The sequence below is a fragment of the Mus caroli genome, chromosome 11, assembly GCF_900094665.2.
Source record: "Mus caroli chromosome 11, CAROLI_EIJ_v1.1, whole genome shotgun sequence".
NCBI classification, from domain to species: Eukaryota; Metazoa; Chordata; class Mammalia; order Rodentia; family Muridae; genus Mus; species Mus caroli.
The window spans coordinates 27,446,083-27,467,773 of record NC_034580.1 but is presented as its reverse complement, the minus strand read 5'-3'; the positions used below and the strand labels follow the sequence as shown (position 1 = coordinate 27,467,773).

Here is a 21,691-nt window from a genome sequence, read left to right as displayed (position 1 = left end):
AAAATAATCCAGGGAATCTTTTGGCTTCAGGGAATTAGATGTTTACTAGTATCTTTGGTTGCAAACAGGGGTGTATATCTTTTCTGAGAAAAAAAGAGAAAGCAAAACTCAAGCCCCCAACTTTTACCATAACTAGCACAGCAGCAGAAAGATTTCAGGAAAGGGAAACCTCAAAACTTACCTAGGTTACGAGTATTAATATAAACGAAGGGCACCTTCTTTTTGTACCAAAACCTCAAATTCCAATTTTAAATTGTAATAGGACAGTGGAAAACAAGATTGTAAAAGCCAATGTAATATCTTTTTACAGAATGAAAGACTACCCAACTAATTCAAGGCAGCTGTAAAGTTGCAAGGTCTAAAGCAGCTAAGAGTTCCAAGCATAAGGAAATGTCTGCAGAGAAGCTACCAAGGAGCTGACCTAATTAAGGAATTCGAAAGATTTCCGACTGCCAGGAAAGCTAACAACAAACCAGCAAGCAGGAAGGCTATTTTTATCCTCACCAGAAGCCTTCTTGACTCTGGATGCTGCAGTAAGAGGACACAGCAACAGGGTAGCTTGCCTTAAGAGGATGTTTATGATACCAGTGATTAATGACAAAAGTTTAAATTTAAAAAAAAATTTTTTTTTTGTCCAATTAAAGCATCTATAGCTGGTAAAAAAAATATTAAAAATTAAAAAAAAAAAGGAGGGGAAGGTGTAACTAATGGCAAGAAAAGTAGAAAAACAGACCATCAAGTAAGGGAAGGGGAAGCAGTGGGTCTGAGTCACTTAGGGACCGGGCCACATAGGCTCCAGGACAGCCCTGAGGCATCAGAATCAGTGGCTAGAATACCAGTATCCATTCTGTAACAAGGAGTCAGACAGTGTGAGGACCACACCTTCTATAGAAGATTACCGTGAATCATGATAATACATATTTTAAATTGAATTCCTAAACTGAAGCTAAGAAACATTCATGCCTATTCCATGGACACATGTAAAGCCACACTGCTTACATCTTATGTTTGTTTCCTTCTTTCCAGCTACACTACAAATGCTTGAGCCACTGAATAGGAGGCACGAGGCAATGCTCCTTTCAGTGATCCTCTCCCCCTTACTGGGAAACTGAGCGACTTTACCTTTGTAAAGTTGTTTTACCTTTCTGGGCTTTATCTGTTTTAAATTATAAACTAGAGATCACAAAATTCAGAGAAAAAGTTCTGTAAGGATTTAGGTTGGAGACAATTCTCCAAAGAGCAGAGAATTAAAAAGAGATGGTGCCGGCAGAATTCTCCCACTTGGACATACACACACACAACAACACTACTGTCCACAGATAGTGACCAGGTTACTTCAAAGCAGAAACATATAGTGGAAGGGATCTCACAGCATATGAACAATCTTGGGAGCTGGAATAGAGGCAGGAGCCAAATGTAGGAGACGTCCAAGCCACATGGCTATGTCTCATCATATCAGAGCTGTCCCCATTCTTCTAGAATTGTCTCAAATGACAAATAATGCTTCAAATATAGAAATGAAGCTCCAAAATGCTATTTGCTGGAGATGACAATATAAGGTAAGTGACTCATACATTTCCATTCTCCTTTCCTCATCTATTTCTATTTCTATTTCTTCTTCCTCTATAGTACTATAAAGGAAGTTCTTTGGGGTCCTAGGGAACATCCTAACAGCAGAAGCATAAAGCAGAACAATTAGAGAAGTTCTCTAGAACTATCTCATAATTTTTAACAAATATTAAGACCTATTACAAGGAAAATATTTCATAGTGGCTTCACTACATAACAAAGACACCTAGCTCTACCTCATCCAGGACATAAAAACAAAACAACTAAAACCTTAGTAAGTATCAGTAAGAACTCAGTAACACCTATAAATGCATTTTAACTGCATTATATCAGTATCCACACACTTTGGAAAACAATCATGCATATGCAAAGTGTGGTGAGTTACATGAAAATGTTCCCCATAGGCTTGGACATTTGACTCTTTGGTCTCCAGCTGGCAGAGCTGTTTAAGGAGGCTGAGAAGATGTGGCCTTGTTAGAGGAGGTATGTCAGTGGGACTGGGCTGCAGGGTTTAACAGCCTGTGCCACTCCCACTGTACTTTCTACCACCTGCTTGTTGTTTGAGATATGAGCTCTTAGCTGCTCCTGCCACCATCGTGATCATGGACTCTAATGCTCTGGAAGCAAAAGCGCAAATTAACACTTCCTTCTAGAACAGTGGTTCCTAATGCTGTGACTCTTTAATATACAGTTCCTCATGTTGTGGTGCCCCCAACCATAAGCTTATTTCATGGCTACTGCATGAATGTAATTTTGCTATTGAACAGTATTTAGTTCCCAACACCATTAGAGTTATATGTTTGCAATGGTTGAGAACCCCTGTGTTAGCCTATAATAAACTTCCTGGAATATTAAGAAATAATTAAGAAACACATTTGGCATTGTGTTCAGACCTAGCTCTCTGATTACCAGTGATGTGGCCGTGTGTTGATAGCTTTCCTCTAGATCTTATTTCCCTCACTTATAAATGAAAGGGTAGAACTTATCAATCTTTAAATTATCATCAGCCATCTGTATATTACATTAGAAGACTTGACAATGTTTAGTATTGAGTAGCTTGCAGAAAGAATATAATCCGAAACTTGTTAGGGTTAAATCAGTTATGTGAAGATTTTGCCTCTAGACCACTGGCTCCCAACCTATCGGTCACAACCCCTTTAGGGATTGCATATTAGATATTCACATTAGGACTTATAACAGTACCAAAATTACAGTTAGAAAGTAGCAACAGAATAATTGTATGGCTGGGAAGTTACCACAACATGAGGAAGTGTATTAAAAGGTCACAGCACCAGAAAGGTTGAGAACCACTGAGTGGACAGCTTCTGGTCATCAGGGTGAGATCAGTTGACTTACACATGTCTATTTACTCAATCATGCCAGACATTTATTATTCATAATTTTATAGCTAGTAGACATTTTTAGTTTTTTTTTTTATTTTTTGAGTTATTTATAGTTTCTATTAGTCAGGACTATTCTTTAGAACAAAGATCTACACTCTATTGCTAATTTCTCAGGCACTAAAAAGGAGGTCTTCTAATTAGTTGACTCCTCTTTTCTGATGTATAACACTGGCATGTTCCCCCCGGGGGCTCCAGAAAGATTCTAGAACTACCTTTCCTTCAGAGTCCAACTGGGCTGCTTCCAGGCAACTCAGAATAAAACAAAACCTGGCTTTTAGAGTTGGGTGCACTAGTGTAGAACAGCCAGTTAGAATACTGAAGCTCAGGAGGCAGCATTGCCATTCTCATGTCTTTCTCAGAGTAGTAACCAATGTAAAACTAGTTAAGTTTATTCAAACTGTACTGCCAAACAGGAACAATTCACTGGGTTTTGTTGCCATTTTCTTCCCTTCTAAGTTTTGGTATTGAGTACATGGGCACCATGAAGTAAAAAAGAAATGTAAGTCAGGCATAAACAGCTGATAAAGAACTAACTGTACACAATATTTAGGTAAGTATTCCAAGCAGATCAGGAACATTTTTAAAAATCTCATGCATGTGTATGAGTGCACAGTGTGCACGTTAGTGTAGTGTATATGCAGGTGGTGCTTACATAGAGGCCAGAGGAGGACATCAGGTGTCCGATTCTATCCTTCTCTTGCCTTACTCCTCAGAGACAGATCTCTTATTGAACCTGGAGCTACACTGCCACAGTTAATGAGTGGGCACATGACTACTTCTGGCTTTTTACAGGGGTTCAGATCTGAACTCAGGTCCTCATGCTTCTGTGACAAGGGCTCTTACCCACTGAGCCATTTCTCCCTTTCCAGGAAGTAATTTCGTCACACTTTGGACTGTTCTTTCCTTGCTGTAGCTAAGTTAACAGCAAAAGGAATCTTGGATGTTTTTATGACAGGTATGAACCAGGCAACCTGGTTCCCTTTGCCAAAATCCCCCAATACCATAGGTGGGGCTACACACCATGATCAAGGAAGGCCTGAGGACCACTCAATAAAGACAACGAAGTATTTATTAAATGGGTACGTTCATATGGGATTGTTTAGTAGCTCTCAGGAAATGCACTAGCAATAATGCCTCCATATAAAAGTTTCATAGAAACTTCTGAGAAGAAAAAAACTAGAAAAATAAGTGACATCATCAAAAAGTATATAGTGCATGCATTAATACGGGCAGGAAGCGGCAGCAGCACGGGGCTGTATAATTTTGAACCCCTTTTCTCATTTATAGAGCAGAAGTGTTTAATATTTATCACTGACAAACTGCTAACAATATCTGAAAACTTGCTAAAATATCACTCAGCTTTCACTTGTAAATGGAGAATAGTACTATTTTTTTGTCTGTCTGGTATAACCCATGCTTATTTAAGCTACATCCAATACTTAAGGTGGCAGTGTAAAAACACTAAATTATTTGCAATGTGTTACTTTACTAGTGCTTGTTATCTCAAAAGTGTCTACCAAATTTGGTTTGTACCTTTATCAGTTTCCACACACACACACCCCTGCCACTGCCCCACTGTATATTAAACAAAATTAAGTCACAACAGCTATAGGATATGGGAGCCTTAGTGAGGATGAAAAATATTAGTGTTCTGTGGTAACTTTTGAAAATGCTTATGTTCATTAACCTTCTAATAACATAAATGGTTTAGTATTACTCCTCTGCCCTGGCCCTCCTCACCCTCACCTGCCATCCAGATAAAGTCAGAGTTGTGGCACCATTCTAAGGTGACTATGACCACCCAGTTTTTGCAGACTCAAAATAGGATTCTTTGTGCTCAATGTTCAAAAAGAAGATATGGAACTGCTTAGGCAATTTTGAACTCCCATCATAGATAACATAAGATAAATTCCTGCTTTGTGACAACTGCTTATATAATTTTTAGAATGAAAAGAAGTATCAAATATTCTATCACAGATGTATGGCAGAGGAAAGAGGATCACTACGTTCAACTTGTGTATGCAAGCAGGACACAGTGGATCTGAAGGTAAACATGATGTGTGTGCTCTGTGTAACTGGTTCAGTTCAGAAGCACAGTGGGGATGATGTCAATTCAATTCTACTAGCAAATCAATGTTCAACATCACATTTCCCTCTCACCTAGGCCATTCCCTAGTCTCTCCTCCCCTCCTTTTTAAAGATAGAACCCCCAAATCTGAAAGGGTAAACCAGCAAGTTCACAGTCTACTTCTGTTGACCCAGCGACTGAAGTATCCAATAAATCCTGCTCGGAAGTAACCTTGAAAACTAGCAGCTGCTCAGAGTTCAGCAGGACCCACCCCAGCAGTGACTCCAGGTAACCCACCGACCTCTTCTTCCTCACAATGAGTGCTGTTGCCTCCATAGAGAGCCAAGGTCCAGTCCTAGGTACTACCAGCCCAAGAGAAGGCTATTCAGGAGGTTCCACGTCCCCAGCTAGGAAAGGGAAAGTGCAGGGGAGGAAACACCCTTCATTTCAAACCACCCGCACACGAAGTTAATTGTAGTTCAGTTGAAATTATACTCTTTGCTATGTCTCTCACTCCATTCCTCAGGAGACTTTTATAAGTAGGGCAATTTTCTACTTTGGAAACCACGACCACTCCCTGCTCAGCTGCTTTGAGCTACTTGGTATCATCCAAAGGGGACAAGAAGAAACCAGTGTTCTCAGAAGGTTTGGTCCCATAAGCAGGGAAGCTGCTTGGCTGAGTCTGTACTCAAATACATGTAATGTTTAAGATTTCCCCAATTTTCCTAAAGGCACTTGATAACATAAATAGTAATGTAACTGAGAGGGGATATTTGGTTGTGAATCCAAGATAAACTAGCTGTGTTTTGCCCTGTTCTTTTTGGCTCTTCTTCATAGCAGTTTGTATCTTGTCTGCTATCTGCCCCTTGAAGGAAAGTGTCTAACCCTTTAAATGGTTGGTAGAGTGAGGCTGCAGTGATCTGCCTTCATATAGACAGAGGCCATCATTTAAATAGAAAAGGGAAAATACTACACATACACACACACACATACACACACACATCCCACATCATACACACTTCTGACTGGAAATTAAACAGCCTGTTTTCATGGGAACTCCTTTCATTTTTGAAAATTTTGTTTATGGCCAAATTATTTCAGGTTCATAAAACATGACACAAATAAATGACCAACTGTAGTCCTCATTCAATAGCTTTCAGTCTAGAGTTCTCTCAGAATCAGAACCTACATGAAATCAAGTTGAAGGCCTCAGCATATCAGTATATATTATCTGGTCTCTAAAATAGAGAACCAAGTGACTACATTTTGGAACATAAAAACATTAAGAGAACTGTATATAAGAAAGGTTTGCCAGCCATTATTTAATCTCTCCCAAAAAAGTAGCACTAAATTCATTTTCTTTGAATTACAGATAAAGAATTTGCATAATTATCCTAACCACCACTCATATGAAATTAATGAAACAAGCAATATGCACTGAACTTCAACTGAGTTTCATGATTTTCTTCTAAAACGATTATTATAAATTCTTTTGCTCAGCAACAAAGAAAAGGCACAGATGGAATCCCCACTTGCCCATGCAGTTAATCTTTTGTTTCAGGGGAAAATGTACAGTAATGGAAACAGCAGGGAAAGACCCTGGAATGTAATATATGAAGAAGTAGAAAAGCATCCACAGTGTTTACAGTGGAAGGCCACAGCACCTTTGGCAATCAGGAAATAAAATGCAGAACATTCTTGTGTTAAGTCCACAGTTCTTAAAATAAATCCTCATGAGTTATGAAGTAAGTAAGGCAGAAACATGCATCACATACATCTCTAAAAGAGTCCTTAGGCACGAAAGGTTTCATAAACAACAGGACTGCAAATAACCATTATTGCTTACATGCAGATTTAGCATTTGACATGCCTGACACACACACACATAAAAATCATTGCTAATAAGTATGTTGAGTCTCATTCCTCCCCAAAACTGAAAGCAAAATTTATTCTATTTATTCTAAAACAATACAAAAGACTCCATTTTCATTATATTCAAAGGAAAAATATGGTATTGACTCATAATTTAGTTAATAACTGAAGAACAACCGCAGTGTTGCAAGACTTATGGACTGCATTTGCTGTTGCAGTAATCTTGCTATTTAATTTGCTTTCTAATGAAATGAAGCAAATTGGATATTAAATTGCCTTTATATATTAGATTTAAAATATTCAATACTATATGATATGGAATTGCTGATATATTCTAAGTACTAATTTTGTCTCTTTACCCAGTGCATCTGATTCATTCCATAAACTACTTCCTACTTCATTCCTACTTCAGCTTATTCCTTGCACATGCTGAGGCAGAAAGCTCCATGCTTGTTAAGGGTCTTTTTTACTATATACACATAAGAGAAACACATTTTATGATTACTTCATGTGTCCACCTATGCTTCAGAAGGCTGAAAACAGCTGTGTTCAGGTTTGGCTCTGACCTACTACTCCCTTTGTAAAAAGTACCAATGTCATAGGCAAGAAAAAAGTACAGTAAATATCAGTATTTCCCCAAACAATCTCCTGGACATCTAAATAGAAGAACATCGCTTGCCGGTAGTGGTGGCACACGCCGGTAGGATTTGCTGAAGGAGGCAGAGGCAGGAGGATCACGAGTTCGAGGCCAGCCTGGGCTACACATTTTAAAAAAAAAAAAAAAAGAAGAAGAACATCGCTTGTTTCTGATAATCTAACAGGATTATAGCTGTGCTCAAGGTGCCACATGGGGAAATCAAAACTCACAGACTCAGGCTCTTGGCATATGAGTCTGGGTGTGGAACAAAGAAAACAAAACTGGTCTGTGGGGATAAGCTTCTGTGGATTGTCATTGCCACTGGTTATAGAGAAGGGAATACAGTTTCCAGGATAAAAATAACATAAGGACTTGCCAACTGACCTTAGCAATGACACAAAGAAAAAGCCTATGGAGGACTTTTTTTTCCTCCCCAAACAGCTGAGCCCCTGCCATGGAGCAAATGACAGGAACTTAAAAGCTCTTTTAAAAAAACAGTACTTAAACATTATTTTAAAACCACAAAGGTCAGGCAGTGGTGGAGCATGCCTTTAGTCCCAGCACTTGGAAGGCAAAGGCAGGCAGATTTCTGAGTTCGAGGTCAGCCTGGTCTACAGAGTGAGTTCCAGGACAGCCAGGGCTACACAGAGAAACCCTGTCTCCAAAAAAAAAAAAAAAAAAAAAAAAAAAAAAAAAAAAAAAAAAAAAAAAAACCCACAAAAACCTCTGATATTCATGGTCAAACGAAAGCTAAGTCCTTTTAAACATCTGTTAAAAGTTTTGAAGAAACCAGTTGGAATCAACAACACATCCATAAGAAAATTCAAACACAACCTTTGAAGCCTCTAGACATATCAAGTATCTTATTTGTTGATGGCAAAAATGAAAAAATTTAACCCTCCATACCAAGGAAATATTGTCCTAAACAGAAAATGCAAGTTCTCCTTTGTAACTTTTTTCCCTTCACTTAAACTAATATATATAGAAACAATGACTCACATTATAGTGCCCGCATAAATTTTAGGCTTTATGATTTTAAACACAGATATCTAGGAGGAACTATAGATAAGAGATAAATAAATGAGGTCATTCATGTTCTATGGAATTATTTCAATGCAAAATTAGCCCAAATGCAAAATGTCTGTGTATGATTAAATCTTTTAACACTATTCTCAAGTTAAAATCTACATTTTTTAAGAGGTCTGATGATCTCACAGAATGAATGGTGATTTTCTGCCCTGTGTCTGAGGAAGGAGCACTAGGAGGATGATTTACTGTTTAGATGGGTTGGCAGGATTTAGTGCCTGACTTAGAGGACAATGGATTGTTTTTAAGGTAAAGGTAATGATCTCTTTTAAACAAAATCTTAAGATAGAATCACTACTAGAATTAAGCATCACAGTATGAAAAGTGCTAGGTCAAAGAGGAGTCTGCAGGACATGAAGCAGTGTCCTGAATGGAGCCTCATTTGCTAGTGAAGACTGCACTGAAACAAGGGTTAGGACTTTTCAAAGCCAAGCAGAACTATGAACTGGTGTTTTAGGCTCATGCCTCCATCTATGAATTCTTCCTTGTTTTTTTAAAGAAAAAAATGTGAAGTTTTGTAGTTACAATTTTGGAGGTTTGTTTCTTTAAAAAACACAGAAATATTATAAGACTATGTTTTCCTTTTGATCCCAGGTATAGGATACAGTGCTGCTTCAGACTGTCCCCAGCAGCTGTCTGTAGCTTGTGCTCTAGGATTTGGCTGTGCTCTTTGTAGTGGTTTTGCCATCTGCAGATAGTGTCTGTGACTGTGTGACTTTTGGGGACTTTTCAGAGGGTGTATAAAAGCTAGGGCTCCAAGGGGACAGGGGTGTTGTTGGTTGTTGTGTGCAAAAAAGAATCAAGAAGAAATGAGATATCCTGACATCAAAGATCAAACTTGCCCCAAGGAATTCATGCCCCTGATCAGCAGGAAGTACTCTAATGATAAACATCACCCCCTTTCCACACCCTGACTTTATTCAGGGAACTCTTTCCTTTCCCTTCTACCCTTTTTTCTCTCTTATCTAGTGTTAGGGTGAAAGGGTGAGAGAAAAAAAGTGGACTAAGGGTGGAAGAAAGAATAATCCACAAAGTGGCAAAAAGACAGCTACCAGGTTCATTTAATACTGAAAAGAACTGAACCTGGCTTTCTCATGTGATAAAGCACAATGAAAGACTTAGTAGATAACAGTAAAATCCACATTAATTCTTAAGCATCTTCCAGAGCCAGGCCATATGTCGACTTTGACAGACACATGCTGCCATGTAAACCGCACACTCATCGCACAGCTGGAAGGACAGTTAAGTCTAAAGCTGTTCTTGCCACTCCGCCTTGCTACAGCTCCACAGCCTCCTTAAGTTCCCACATTAGACTATCTACACAGATTTCTTTTCTGTCAGTTAACTTTTGACTTCCCATACAGAATCAGCTAAAGAGACCTAAGTAAATATTAGTGAGAATAAGTTTTATATAGAACATAAAATAAAAGTGAAGCTTAAACAATAATAATCTATCAAACTAAAAGAGAAAAATTAACCTTAGAAATCCTGGGTAAAACTGATAAACCAAAGAAATCTTTCAATTAATTATACAATAGGTGCAAAACTCTTTATATTTAAATCTTAGTTAGAGACTTGCTTCCCAGAAACATAACCTAACAAACTGTACCTATTGCTGTTCTACCTACTTTCCCCAGCATCTAGTACAAGGGAGGTTCTCAAGAACCTGCTGTAAGAATCTAGTAAATGCTTTTTAAATGTCCTTTACAAACTTTTCCTGTAATTAATCTTTACAATGACAATAAGCTCACAAGTAACAAAAGGCACTACAGAGAAACCCTCATATACCCTTTATTCTATGTCCCCAAACTGGTAACCTCTTATGGAGGACAAAAGCAGGAAATTGGCATGTTCCTCTTTGAGCTACTCTGAAAAAGTACAATTTTCTGGTGCTAATAATGGCCTTAGATCTCATTTTTATGACAAAAGAGAAATTGGAAAAGGCTGAGTCACAGTCCTACTAAACCCAGCAAACTCTAAAAGAGTCTCTTCACATATGGAACATGATCTTGGAACATGCACCCAGATTTCCACAAGGCATTCAGTAAGGATCTTCAAAAATGCCTAAACATCTCCAAAATGTCCTTATTTCTAAGTGACCTCATGAGATGGATGAGTATACACATTATTTCTTATATCTTCAGGAAACACAAAAATTCCTTATGGGGGATATGGAAGCAGTTGAAGAGGGATATGTGTATGTGTGTGTATGTGAGGGCGGGGGGTATGACTATTTCAAAAATTAAAAAAAAAAAAAAAAACCCTAAGTAGTTCTGAAGGAAAAATAAGTTTAAGGGTTTTACTGTATCAGTGATATGACATGCTAACTAACCTCTGGGAAAATGGATTGATTAGTCACCACTATAACAGGCTACCCTGCCTCAGTGCAAAGTTCTATGTGTAGCGCTTCCTAGTAAACTGAGATTCTGACAAGGAAAAAGGTTTCCTTTTGTGTAGCTTTCATTAGGACTCTAGAGAACAATTATCACTCTGGCTACATGGTAGCATGATCTGAGACATTAAAAAAGAACATGATAAATCTATATTACATGTATGAGGTGGGGTCCATGCTTGTGTATTTAGCTTTTAAGGCTTCAAGTGACTGTGAGTCTCTTATCAAGAAGAAAAGGCCTAGTGAGACTTGTTAAAATCTGTAACATAGTCACTAACAAACTTGAGGCCAGAATATAAGTAGGAATAGTATTTTTTAAATCATCATATATAGAAAATATTAACTATAAAAGATTTTAATCAGAAATTGTAGGGCAAAAAATTGTATACTTTTTTAAGTTGTAAAACTAAGCCAAAAGTCACTACATGTGATTTCTCCCTGGTTATGTAATTACTGTCACATTTTAGAACCTCTAGGTTTCTGAGATTTTTTGCCTGTCACACAGCAGTGATGTGTATGGTCTGAGTTAAGTGCCTACTCTTAGCAATGAGGACTCATTCAGTACTCTTAGTTAGTATCATAATGGTTCTACTGCAGATGCTCATCAAATAAATATGACTTTTTAACAAAAAGTTTATGTGTAGAATTGATACAACTTACTAGATACAATGACTTTATAGTAATAATATTGCTTACCAGAATATGTAGATAATATACTTTTAAGCATTACTAAAATAGAACAGTTCTATTTCTTAACTTACCTTTAATGGAATCATTTTCAGCTCTCATTATGTCAATGAGTGAGCTCTCCAGTGAGTGCATGTCAAACGTCCTGGGGCGTTCCTGTGAACACAAACAGTCACAGACCACCTTTAAAATAGTATTTTAAGTTTTGGAGATAGCACAGCAGCAGAGCACTACTATGTGCTGAGGCTCAGTTCCAAGTAATCCCCTCCCCTATATTTACCTACACAAGAGGAAATTAAGTTGCATTTAGCAGACCATACCCTAGCACTTCTAAAACATCAAGACCCTCAAAAATGCACAGAGCTCTTTAGGGACTGATTTTATTTCTGACAAGAATTCAACAAAAGCATCATTTTTATTAATAAAGCCTAAATTATTAAAATGAGCCTTCACCTTAAGAAAAGTAATAAATATAAAAGAAAATTAATCTTCTCCCACACTTAAGACTATATTAGGATAAGCTTTTTTCAAACTGTTCCAGTAGCTCTCTATCGATTTGGCAGATCCCTCAAACACAATGCGCAGCCAACTGAATAAGTCTTAGATTCAGTCAGTCAAGTGAATGAGAGACCCTGTCTCAAAATCAAAGCAGGAGAGAGATGGGGGAGGGGGGGAGAAACCTGATGGGCACACAGATATATACACACACTCCTATCATAACCAGAGCATATACTACACTACAAATACATGTACACATAAAAAATAGTGATTTTGATAGGATCTCCACTCTCTATGAATTATGACAGAATAATGACACTAGACACTGCTTTCCTCACTTTGACAGAGCTTGCTTTAACAATGAAGCTGTGCTGGGTATGGTGGCGCACGACTTTAATCCCAGCACTCAGGAGGCAGAGGCAGGCGGGTTTCTGAGTTCGAGGCCAGCCTGGTCTACAGAGTGAATTCCAGAACAGCCAGGGTTAAACAGAGAAATCCTGTCTTGAAAAGCAAAAACAAAACAAAACAAAAAACAACAAAAGCAAAACCAAAACACAACAAAAACAAAAAACCCAAAAAGAATGAAGTTTGTCCACCTATTCTCTCCTACATAAAAAGGCAATTACTCTTCATAAACCTAGCCTTATTTTAGACTGCGTACCTGGACAAGAAACCCCAAATCCCTCTCAGTGCCTATTTACTTGCCAAGCTGGGCTAGACTTTGCTGCCACTGAAGTTAAGCAGAGAAAGGGTGTAGGGCCTGCCCCACCTTAATCAAGTCTGGAGAGAGAACAAGAAAAGTCACAACCACTCTACTGTGCTCGTATTCCTCAGATGAAGGGAAATATGTAGCAATGACTAAAAGTGAAGCTCAGCTTGAGAAGTGGGAGGGTTTTAATTCAGACAGAAGGTGATAATGCAGACATCTGAGCCCTCCCCCGACTCAAAGACCACTGAGTCTCAGGAGGACTTCCCAGGAGCCTGACAAGCTCTGCATCTCTCTGCAGTTACTCAGACTTTTCACTTAGTCTCTGTGCTTTCTTCCTGGTAGTAAACTCAGGCCTTATGGATGCTAAGAATCCACATAGCTCTGAGTTACTTATTAACTCAGAGTTTCAGCTTGTTTAAAACCAAAACCAAAACCAACCAACCAACACAAGCCAGCACCCCCCCCCCCAAAAAAAAAACATTCTTTTAATTCAGCGCCTTAGACTGCTCTGCCTTGCTCTTGATTTTATTGTCCACCTACTCTTGCTGGGACATTACTTTCTTCCCCCTTTGATATCTAACTTCTAGGCTAACAGGGCATATCTTCCACTTAAGATGATTTTCTGATTAACCTGGCATTTCTCCCCTCTTCTGTGACACTTTGCACTATACTTCTGAGAAATAGAAACACTCTTTCCTATCTTGTCCCTTCCATATATAGATACAAAATATAACTGGTTTTGTGTAGCTTCTTTTATAAAAGCTACTTCTAATAGGTCAAGAAAGCTTCTGTTTGTTAATGGGACACTAGTAAGTGACTTAGTATACTTACTTAAAGCTTTACTAAAAATGTAGTAAACAATTCCATGGCTACCTGGACCCCATGTATACTGCCTGGAACATAGACGTCTACTAAATTTAACAACCACTCACTTTAACTGAAAAAGTATGTCCAACTAGAATCTTAAATGGAAATTGTAAATTTCAGTAATTTTTAAATTAAAATCCTACCCCAATCCTCTTTATATCATACTATTCTTCTTTAAATTCACTGTGATGTAATTACAGTCTCACAAGTAAATGCCAAGACATAAACTTGGATCAATTGACACTGACACTTAGGAGCAGTGTGCTGGGGCAGATTCCCAGACTCTACATGATTTAGGAGGACAGAGAGCCACAAAAGATTTCTGATAATGAGACGCAAAGTCTAAGAGCTCAGTGGTATAGCACCATCATCTTTCCAACCTCACTGAAATGGGTATTTTTGCCCACAATTTTTAATACTAGCAATTAGACTTACTATAAGCTACATCTATAGAACATTTATTTCCTCAGTGCTCTGGTAATTCAAGGGGTCAAACGGCACATATTTTGTCAAGTTAGCTTTTTATTAACGAGGATTCAAAGTTTATCTTTCTTAATTTTCTCCTTTGGTGATTTTTTTCTATTTTTAACATTTAATTTTTTAACAATCCTATTTTGTGCTAAACAGGAAGTAGGAAGAATGATAGAGATACATTAGGAAGGCTAGCACAAGGGAACGGAACAAACAATGCCAGTTTTCCTATTCAAAGTGGAGTTTATTAAGAAGGGTTTGATTTCCAAATGTTTTCCCCTTTTGCCTCTTTCAACTAAAATGAACCACATATAATTGCTGATTTGTTTCTAGGATCTATTTCCCAGAAAGTATCTGTAAAACAGAAAATTTATCAAGTGACAGCTCTTCTTAATTGTCCTTGAGCCAATGACCAAAACATGAACACATCAGTGCCATGAGTGTTAGACACTAGGAAGTCTCAACTTTTGCAGGACACTGCTGTCCTGAAAAAGGTTTTCCTGGTCCAGAAAAGGAAGGAATCTCATTAGATGTCTACTATCTTTTCTTAGCACAAAATTCTTTTCAATTGTTTGTATTTGCAGATCTGGCAATAGAATCCAGGGCTTTCCATATGCTAGGCAAGTGTTCTGGTAAGAAGCTATATCCTGCTGGGCGTGGTGGTGCACGCCTTTAATCCCAGCACTCAGGAAGCAGAGGCAGGCAGATTCTGAGTTCGAGGCCAGCCTGGTCTACAGAGTGAGTTCCAGGACAGCCAGGGCTACACAGAGAAACCCTATCTTGAAAAACCAAAAAAGAAAAAAGAAAAAGAAAAAAAGAAGCTATATCCTAAGCCAATTTTCTTCTTTTGGTCTGCCAATATCGTAACTGTCTGAGCTCTTGAAGGATGTATATTTTATCAATTTTGACATCTATGTAAAAAAATGAAAGATGTGGATTTGAATTACTACTCAAAGTTCACTTTTTAGTCTACAAAAGGTAGAGGTCATTGAAAGTAAGAAATTGAATGTTTTCTTTCTTGGATATGAGAGGTTGAACCTGAGGCCTTCTGTGGGGTTAAAAAGAAAAAAAAATTACTACAGAACTATAGCCTCAGCCCTCTTTAATAAGGATAAGCAGCCCACTATGCAAACATAAAGCAAAATAACAAACTTTTTAAAAAATTTGCCTGTTCAATTTGTTGAGAAGATAAAATATATTGTAAAAATTAAACAACACTCTCCCCACAACCAACAAATATATTTGTTTCACACTACCTTTGCCAGGCTCCCTTGGAAGAAAAGTTGAACTTCTCTGTACTGAGCACCAAGTAAGTACTTACAATCAGTCTGTGTACTGCATCGGCACTGTCTTAATATAAGCTTCAGACTTCCTAAATTAGAATCTGTTATTCTCATTTAATAATAAAAGCTAAGAATAAGGAAAATTTATACAATTTATTGCATAAGCAAGTCCCTGCTGAGTTCAGCAGCACAGCTATGATTCAAGCCTCATTCCAAAGTCAGTGACCCTACATTAGACATCACAGGATCACTAAAACTTATTTACAAAGTGAGGGAGGAGGCCTGTTTAAAGGCCTCTGAGGGTACCCATATGGAAAATGTCTGGAAAACAGTAAGTACTTAAATAGTGCCCAACAGCAGCAACAATAACAAAGAGCAACATGTGTAATGGTGACAAGGATGCAACAGAAATCTGAGAAGCACATGAGAACACAAAGCCCTGTCCTGTCTCTCCATTGGGATGACAGTCAGGTAAGGAATACACATTACATCCATGACAAACACATTGGCAAGTTAACAACTACAAACCAAATTAGCAGAACTGGTTCTAATAGTAATAATGCTGTCAGCTAATTTCAAATATTAGATGCATACTCTCACTTATCCCTCACAAAAGCTTTATATAATCCAGTATATTCAATTATCTCCTTTCACAGATGAAAAAACAAGCTTACAGTGACAGATGACTATCATGCCAGGTATGTAGTACAACAGAATTTGAACCCAGGCCTGTAGCTCTAAAACCTATGAACTTAATAACTACCCATAAATATGAAAGAACAGCAATAATATCAAGGTTCCACAAACACCTTTATTGCAATGTTCTGACTTCACTTTATTTTGTAATCTTACAGGTTTAATTTTAAGGTAGATTCTTCTTGTGTAGCTCTAGCTGATCTCCAGCTTTCCTTTTTAAATTACATTTTCATTTATGTCCTTTGTGTGCATGTTGGGAGTTCAATTTCAGCAAATGGGGAGCTGCTCTTGAAGAAAGCAGGTAGTTCACCATTAACAGCAAACAAAATACAAACCTGGTACCTGGACTGTCACTACTACCTCTGGCATCTATAATCTGTTACTTTAGGCATATCATTCTGTTCTCATCCAACAACATAGCATACCTGCCTTCAGACATTTATTAATTGAATGTATCTCCTCTCAAAACTGTTGATCAAATGCCCTATGAACCATCTCCCTTTAAAAAGGTAGGTGACACACATGCTCATTCCTCTTTAGTTAAAATTCTTAGATTCCTTTTCGTTAGATTCCTCTTTAAAATTCACGGCCTACCATTAAGGAGCTGTATAGCATATCCTGGTCCATACTGTTTACCAAATGTGATCTCGTCATACACCAAGAATGAATCTTTGTGTAAAATATCAGTACCTACCATTTGTTTAACATTATGGATTTCCTTGAAAATCAGTTCTAGAGGGCAATTATTACTTCTGACAATTCCCTAGTATTTGAGACCTTTGAGGCATATTTTTCTCATGCTTCACTCTTATTTAAAGGGATATTCATGTTCACTAGGTAAGAACAGACCATCATGTTTGTAATGGATGTGGTTTTGTGTTCAGAGATTCTGTCTTCAGACTAAATCTCATTTAAATATATCCCATGCTAACCACTACCACAACTCTTTATTGGCTCTTTTTATGAACATGTGTCCCTGTATTTGGGCGCTACCAGACTGCTATGATACATAAAATATAATTATTTTAATGTAACCAGATTAGTAAAGTCCAAGCCAAAATTCAATTGCCTACTTTCATCCTTCACTTCCTATGATCACTTTCAGCCTGCTCTTAATCCATATCAGGCTGTGGAAGTCTCTGGCTTAAATTTTCCCTGGTGAAGAAGGGAAAGGAAAATATTTTGGTTCAAAAGGAAAGACTATGCCAGTGTGTCAGCTGCCAAAACAAATAGGAAGCTTGAAAAGCCTTGGGAGAGCTCATAGTTAATCAAAGCTAACGATGGGAGTTTTAATCCAAGATTTTCCAAAATATAAATATTCGTCTTAGATGAGATGCTATTTATGTCCACAAATCCCAGAGAGGTGACTGTACAGTTAGCCTTCAGGACTCTGCTTTCAAAAGGCCTCTCACCCCAGCACAGAGTACACTTCTCTCCCTAGAGTCCCTCCACATTGTCAGGCTGCAGCAGACAGACAGGCTGCTGCTTCTTTCCCTGGATATGACTATAATCTTCCCACAGCACAGGTACAGTTTGCTAAAAATCTGCTACCACCAATAAAGCAGGAGGCTGCCTTGTTTCTCCTGGCTCTGAGCTGCATTTCTCTCACAAACTATGTATTCATTTATCTGCAAGTTTCTTACAAGTATCATATGGAGTCACTAGCTGTTGTTATCCCATTTTAGGGACATGTAGCTTAAGGTCACACTGTAAGTGGTAAGAAGTCTAGCTTCAGAAGACCTAGTTTAAAAAATAAATCTATTTAACTAAGTCATGCCATAACCTAAAATGTTCATTAGTGTCATCCACAGGATATACAACTTTTTGTTGGGTCAGCATGGCCTGGAAGCAGGTGTCAGGGGTTGACATAAAAGAGGTAATTATGTAATGTGAAGAGGAGCAAAGTAAAGACATTAAATAGCACTTCACATTTCTTCACCCCTTCTATTCAGAATCTGTACTTTCTCATCTTAACACCGTCAACAAGAGTAAAGAGTCTTGCTTAGGTTACTAAATATTCCCTCCCAGAATTCTAAACTAGAGCTGAATCAGTCTGCTCTGTTCATAAACCATTTGGTTCCCATATGAATTGATAAATCAGAAGATCTCTTCAGAAAGCCTTTGAGGAAACTGCCTTTTATTTTCCCTTCACTAAATGCAACATGTATTTATATATTTTGAATACCATAAAAATCCTTAAAGTGATTTTTAAAAAAGTTGTTGCCACTTATTTGAATTAAAAAACAAAACTGGTAATTTAGATTCCATTAGTTCAATGGACTTACTTCTTCTAGGCTATTTAGTCATTCTAACCTTGCCTGGAAGAAAAAAAAAAATAGTCCATTGTAAGACTTGATTTTTAAATCTCTACTTATTGGACAAGGAATCTTGACACTCTTCACACATACACACACAAATATCTTGTAAAACTGTGATGAGGGACTAAAAGGATGGCTGAGGTAAGATTGCTTGCTCTGCAGGGCATGGGAATCTGAGCTCAAAGCACCTACTTGGAAAGCTAGGCTCACTGCTTTTATGTCTCTTTTCCTTCTGTTGGGTTGCCTTGTCCAATTTTGATATGATATTTTTTCCTTTATCTTCTTATATCTTATTTTGTCATGTCTGGTGGTTACCTGTTCTTTTCTAATGAGAGACAAAAAAAAAAAAAAAAGGAGTAGATTCAGAAGGAAGGGAAGGGAAGGAAGGAAAGGAGGAACTGGGAGAGAAAACTGTATCAGGACATACTATATGAGAAAAGAATATATTTTCAATAAAAACAAAAAAATGAAAAATACCTAGGATCTATAAATACATTTTTAAAAAAAGCTAGGCACAACTTCATGTGCCTGTAACTTCAGCACTGTGAGGTGTGAGGTAGCCAGAACTCAGGAGTTTGGCCGGCCTGCCTGGTCAAAATGGTGACGCTTTCTGTACAGTGAGAAGTCTTTTCTCCCCAATACCCTCTTCTGGTCTATGCATGTGTGCACACAGGCATCTGCACCTGCACACTCATATGCATGCACGCACACAAATAGAAAATTGGTGAGAAATGAAAGAGACATGGTATGTGAAAGTGAGGCCCAATGGCTGCCTGCTAGCAGGCACACTCAGTATACATTCCTGCATGCCTTCTCTCTGTGGTAGATGAGAAAAGAGTGCACAAGTCACATTTTGAAAACAGGCTACTGGCATTTCTGAATAATCCAGTTGTTCCTTGCTTTATTATGGCCAGTTTCATACAGGTTATCATATAAACCTAAACTTCTGCATCCAAAAAAGATCACAGGCAATGTTCTCCTATTTAACAAGCTACTCGCCACAAGAGGCCATTGTTTTAAAGAAAGTAAACAAAACTAAAATGCTGTCCTGAGAGACTAAGTTGGGTCATAAAGACACACGAAAGATCCTAAATAGCTGTGAGAGTTCCTCTTCTCCAATGTCTGCCTGGCCAGCTCAGGGCCCAGTTAGCAAAGGGACTACAAATCAAAATGTACAATCTTTATGCCTAAGCTGAGACTTAACATTTTGCAACCCTTGACATCTCTTCTTTTTTGTGACCCTTGACAATGATGACAAAAAGCACCCAATGTTAAGCTTCTAACAAGGCCACCCCATACTCATAGTCTCCTAGGCAGAACACACTCAACTCACAAGAACAAAATAGGAAGTTCCCAGACTGTACTCTTCATGAGAAGGCCCTCTTTGACCATTGACATATTTCTACTACAACACACTAAAAAGTGAATACCTGTATATGGAAAGAGAGGTGAATGAATAAGGTTTAAAGAACTCCACAGGCCTCCAAAAGACCTCAAATCCCTGAATTCCTTTTATAAACAAACAGAAAAACAATCCCCAAAGCCCAGTCCTGTCCTGTTCTTTTGAATTCGTCTCAGATCACATACCTACAATTCCACAGAAGCCTAGAATTAGAAGGCCCAAATTAAATATTACACTCTACTTAGATTTTATAGTCCCCAGCTCATTTGTTGCTTTAGCTGATCTTACTTTATTTACTTTTTTTGATGTCTCAGAAAGAGGTGAGGCCACTGGTGTTTGTGGGAGTAACACTAGGTTGAGTAAGGAAAATAGGCTAAAGCAGACATGACAGATAAGTGAGCCATCACTATCTTTAAAAGACCCTTGGAAGACACTGTGTATATCCTCTAAAGACTTTGTATCTTTGAGAAGTGTGTTCTTTTACAATGAAATCCTACCATGTCTAGGAGTTCCTTTAACTGCTTTAAAATATATGGCAGAGAAGAGTTTTGAGTGTAGGTGAAGGGATTGTCCAGGAGCCAGTGACTACTGAAGCCATGTGATATGTACATGGGAGTTCAGGATACTATTTTGTCTAGTCAATGTTTAAAATTTTCCATAATATTAAATATCACATGGGGGAAGAAAACCTTACCAAAAAGGGGAATAAAGTCACCTGTTAGACACTGTGTTTATCTGTGTTCAGAAAAATAAAGATTATTATATAGCCCAAGTTCCACTATTATTCATGTGCAACAATTTTGTTTAAAAAATTCTTTAAGTTTAATCATAATGTACCAGTAATACAATGATAAATGACATTTGTTTATTTAGTGTGTATATGTGGGGGTGGGGGTTGTGCACACACATGTGTACAGGTGCATGAGTGCCATGGACCCCTCATAGAGATCAGAAGATAAAATTGATGGAATCAGTTTTCTACTTCTCCCACAAAGGTTCTATGGATCAAACACAAGTCACCAGGTTTGGTGGCTGGTGCATGTACCCACTAAGCTACCTTACCAGCTGTTTTTTGACATTGGGAATAGAACTCAAGTCTTCTCAAGAGTAGAAAGTACTGTTTACCAATAATCCATCTCTTTCCAGAACTTATTATTTTTCAAATTTAATGTGTGTGTGTGTGAGTGTTCTGTGCATGTACACATAAATGCTATCTAGTAGGGTGCATGTATGAAGATCAGAGGGCAACTTGTAGGAGTTGGCTATTTCCTTCTACCTCACATATTTCAGGAATCTAACTTACATCGTCAGTCTTGGTTATAGGTTCTCTCACCTGCTGAGCCAACTTGCTGGCTCTGACTAATACTACTATTGAAAATCTTGCTTTTTTTTTAGTAACAGAATCTTCTCGAAGATAAATATTAGACATAATCTCATTGTATTCTCAAAAGGGCCAGAGAGAAGAAATAAACAAAGGAAAAATCAGGAAAGTAGCATGCATGTCCTGGATTATATGATGAGTTAGGTAGTAAAGCCATATTTAGAGTCTAGATAAGACTTATTAAAATTAAGATTCTTTTAGGGGTAGAAATGTTCTTGAGGTCATAGACAACAAAATGACAGCATATGTTTCACTAGCTAGCACCATTAACCTACAAAGTAGATATACCCTTCTTGGGTTCCTAAAAGAACTATTATTTAAAATATTACATGACATTTTAAAGACAAGTATG

At 37.9% G+C, this 21,691-nt stretch overlaps 1 protein-coding gene across 4 annotated transcripts in view; it reads right to left on the bottom strand.

Moving 5' to 3' along the window:
- Cpeb4 (cytoplasmic polyadenylation element binding protein 4) overlaps window positions 1-21,691 on the bottom strand; it is a 64,643-nt gene that overhangs the window by 33,998 nt on the left and 8,954 nt on the right. For all 4 annotated transcript variants that reach the window (XM_029483794.1, XM_029483793.1, XM_021178511.1 and 1 more), the window contains exon 2: window positions 11,789-11,870. In XM_029483794.1, the coding sequence (XP_029339654.1) occupies window positions 11,789-11,870 (82 nt within the window). The remainder of the gene's footprint in view (window positions 1-11,788; window positions 11,871-21,691) is intronic.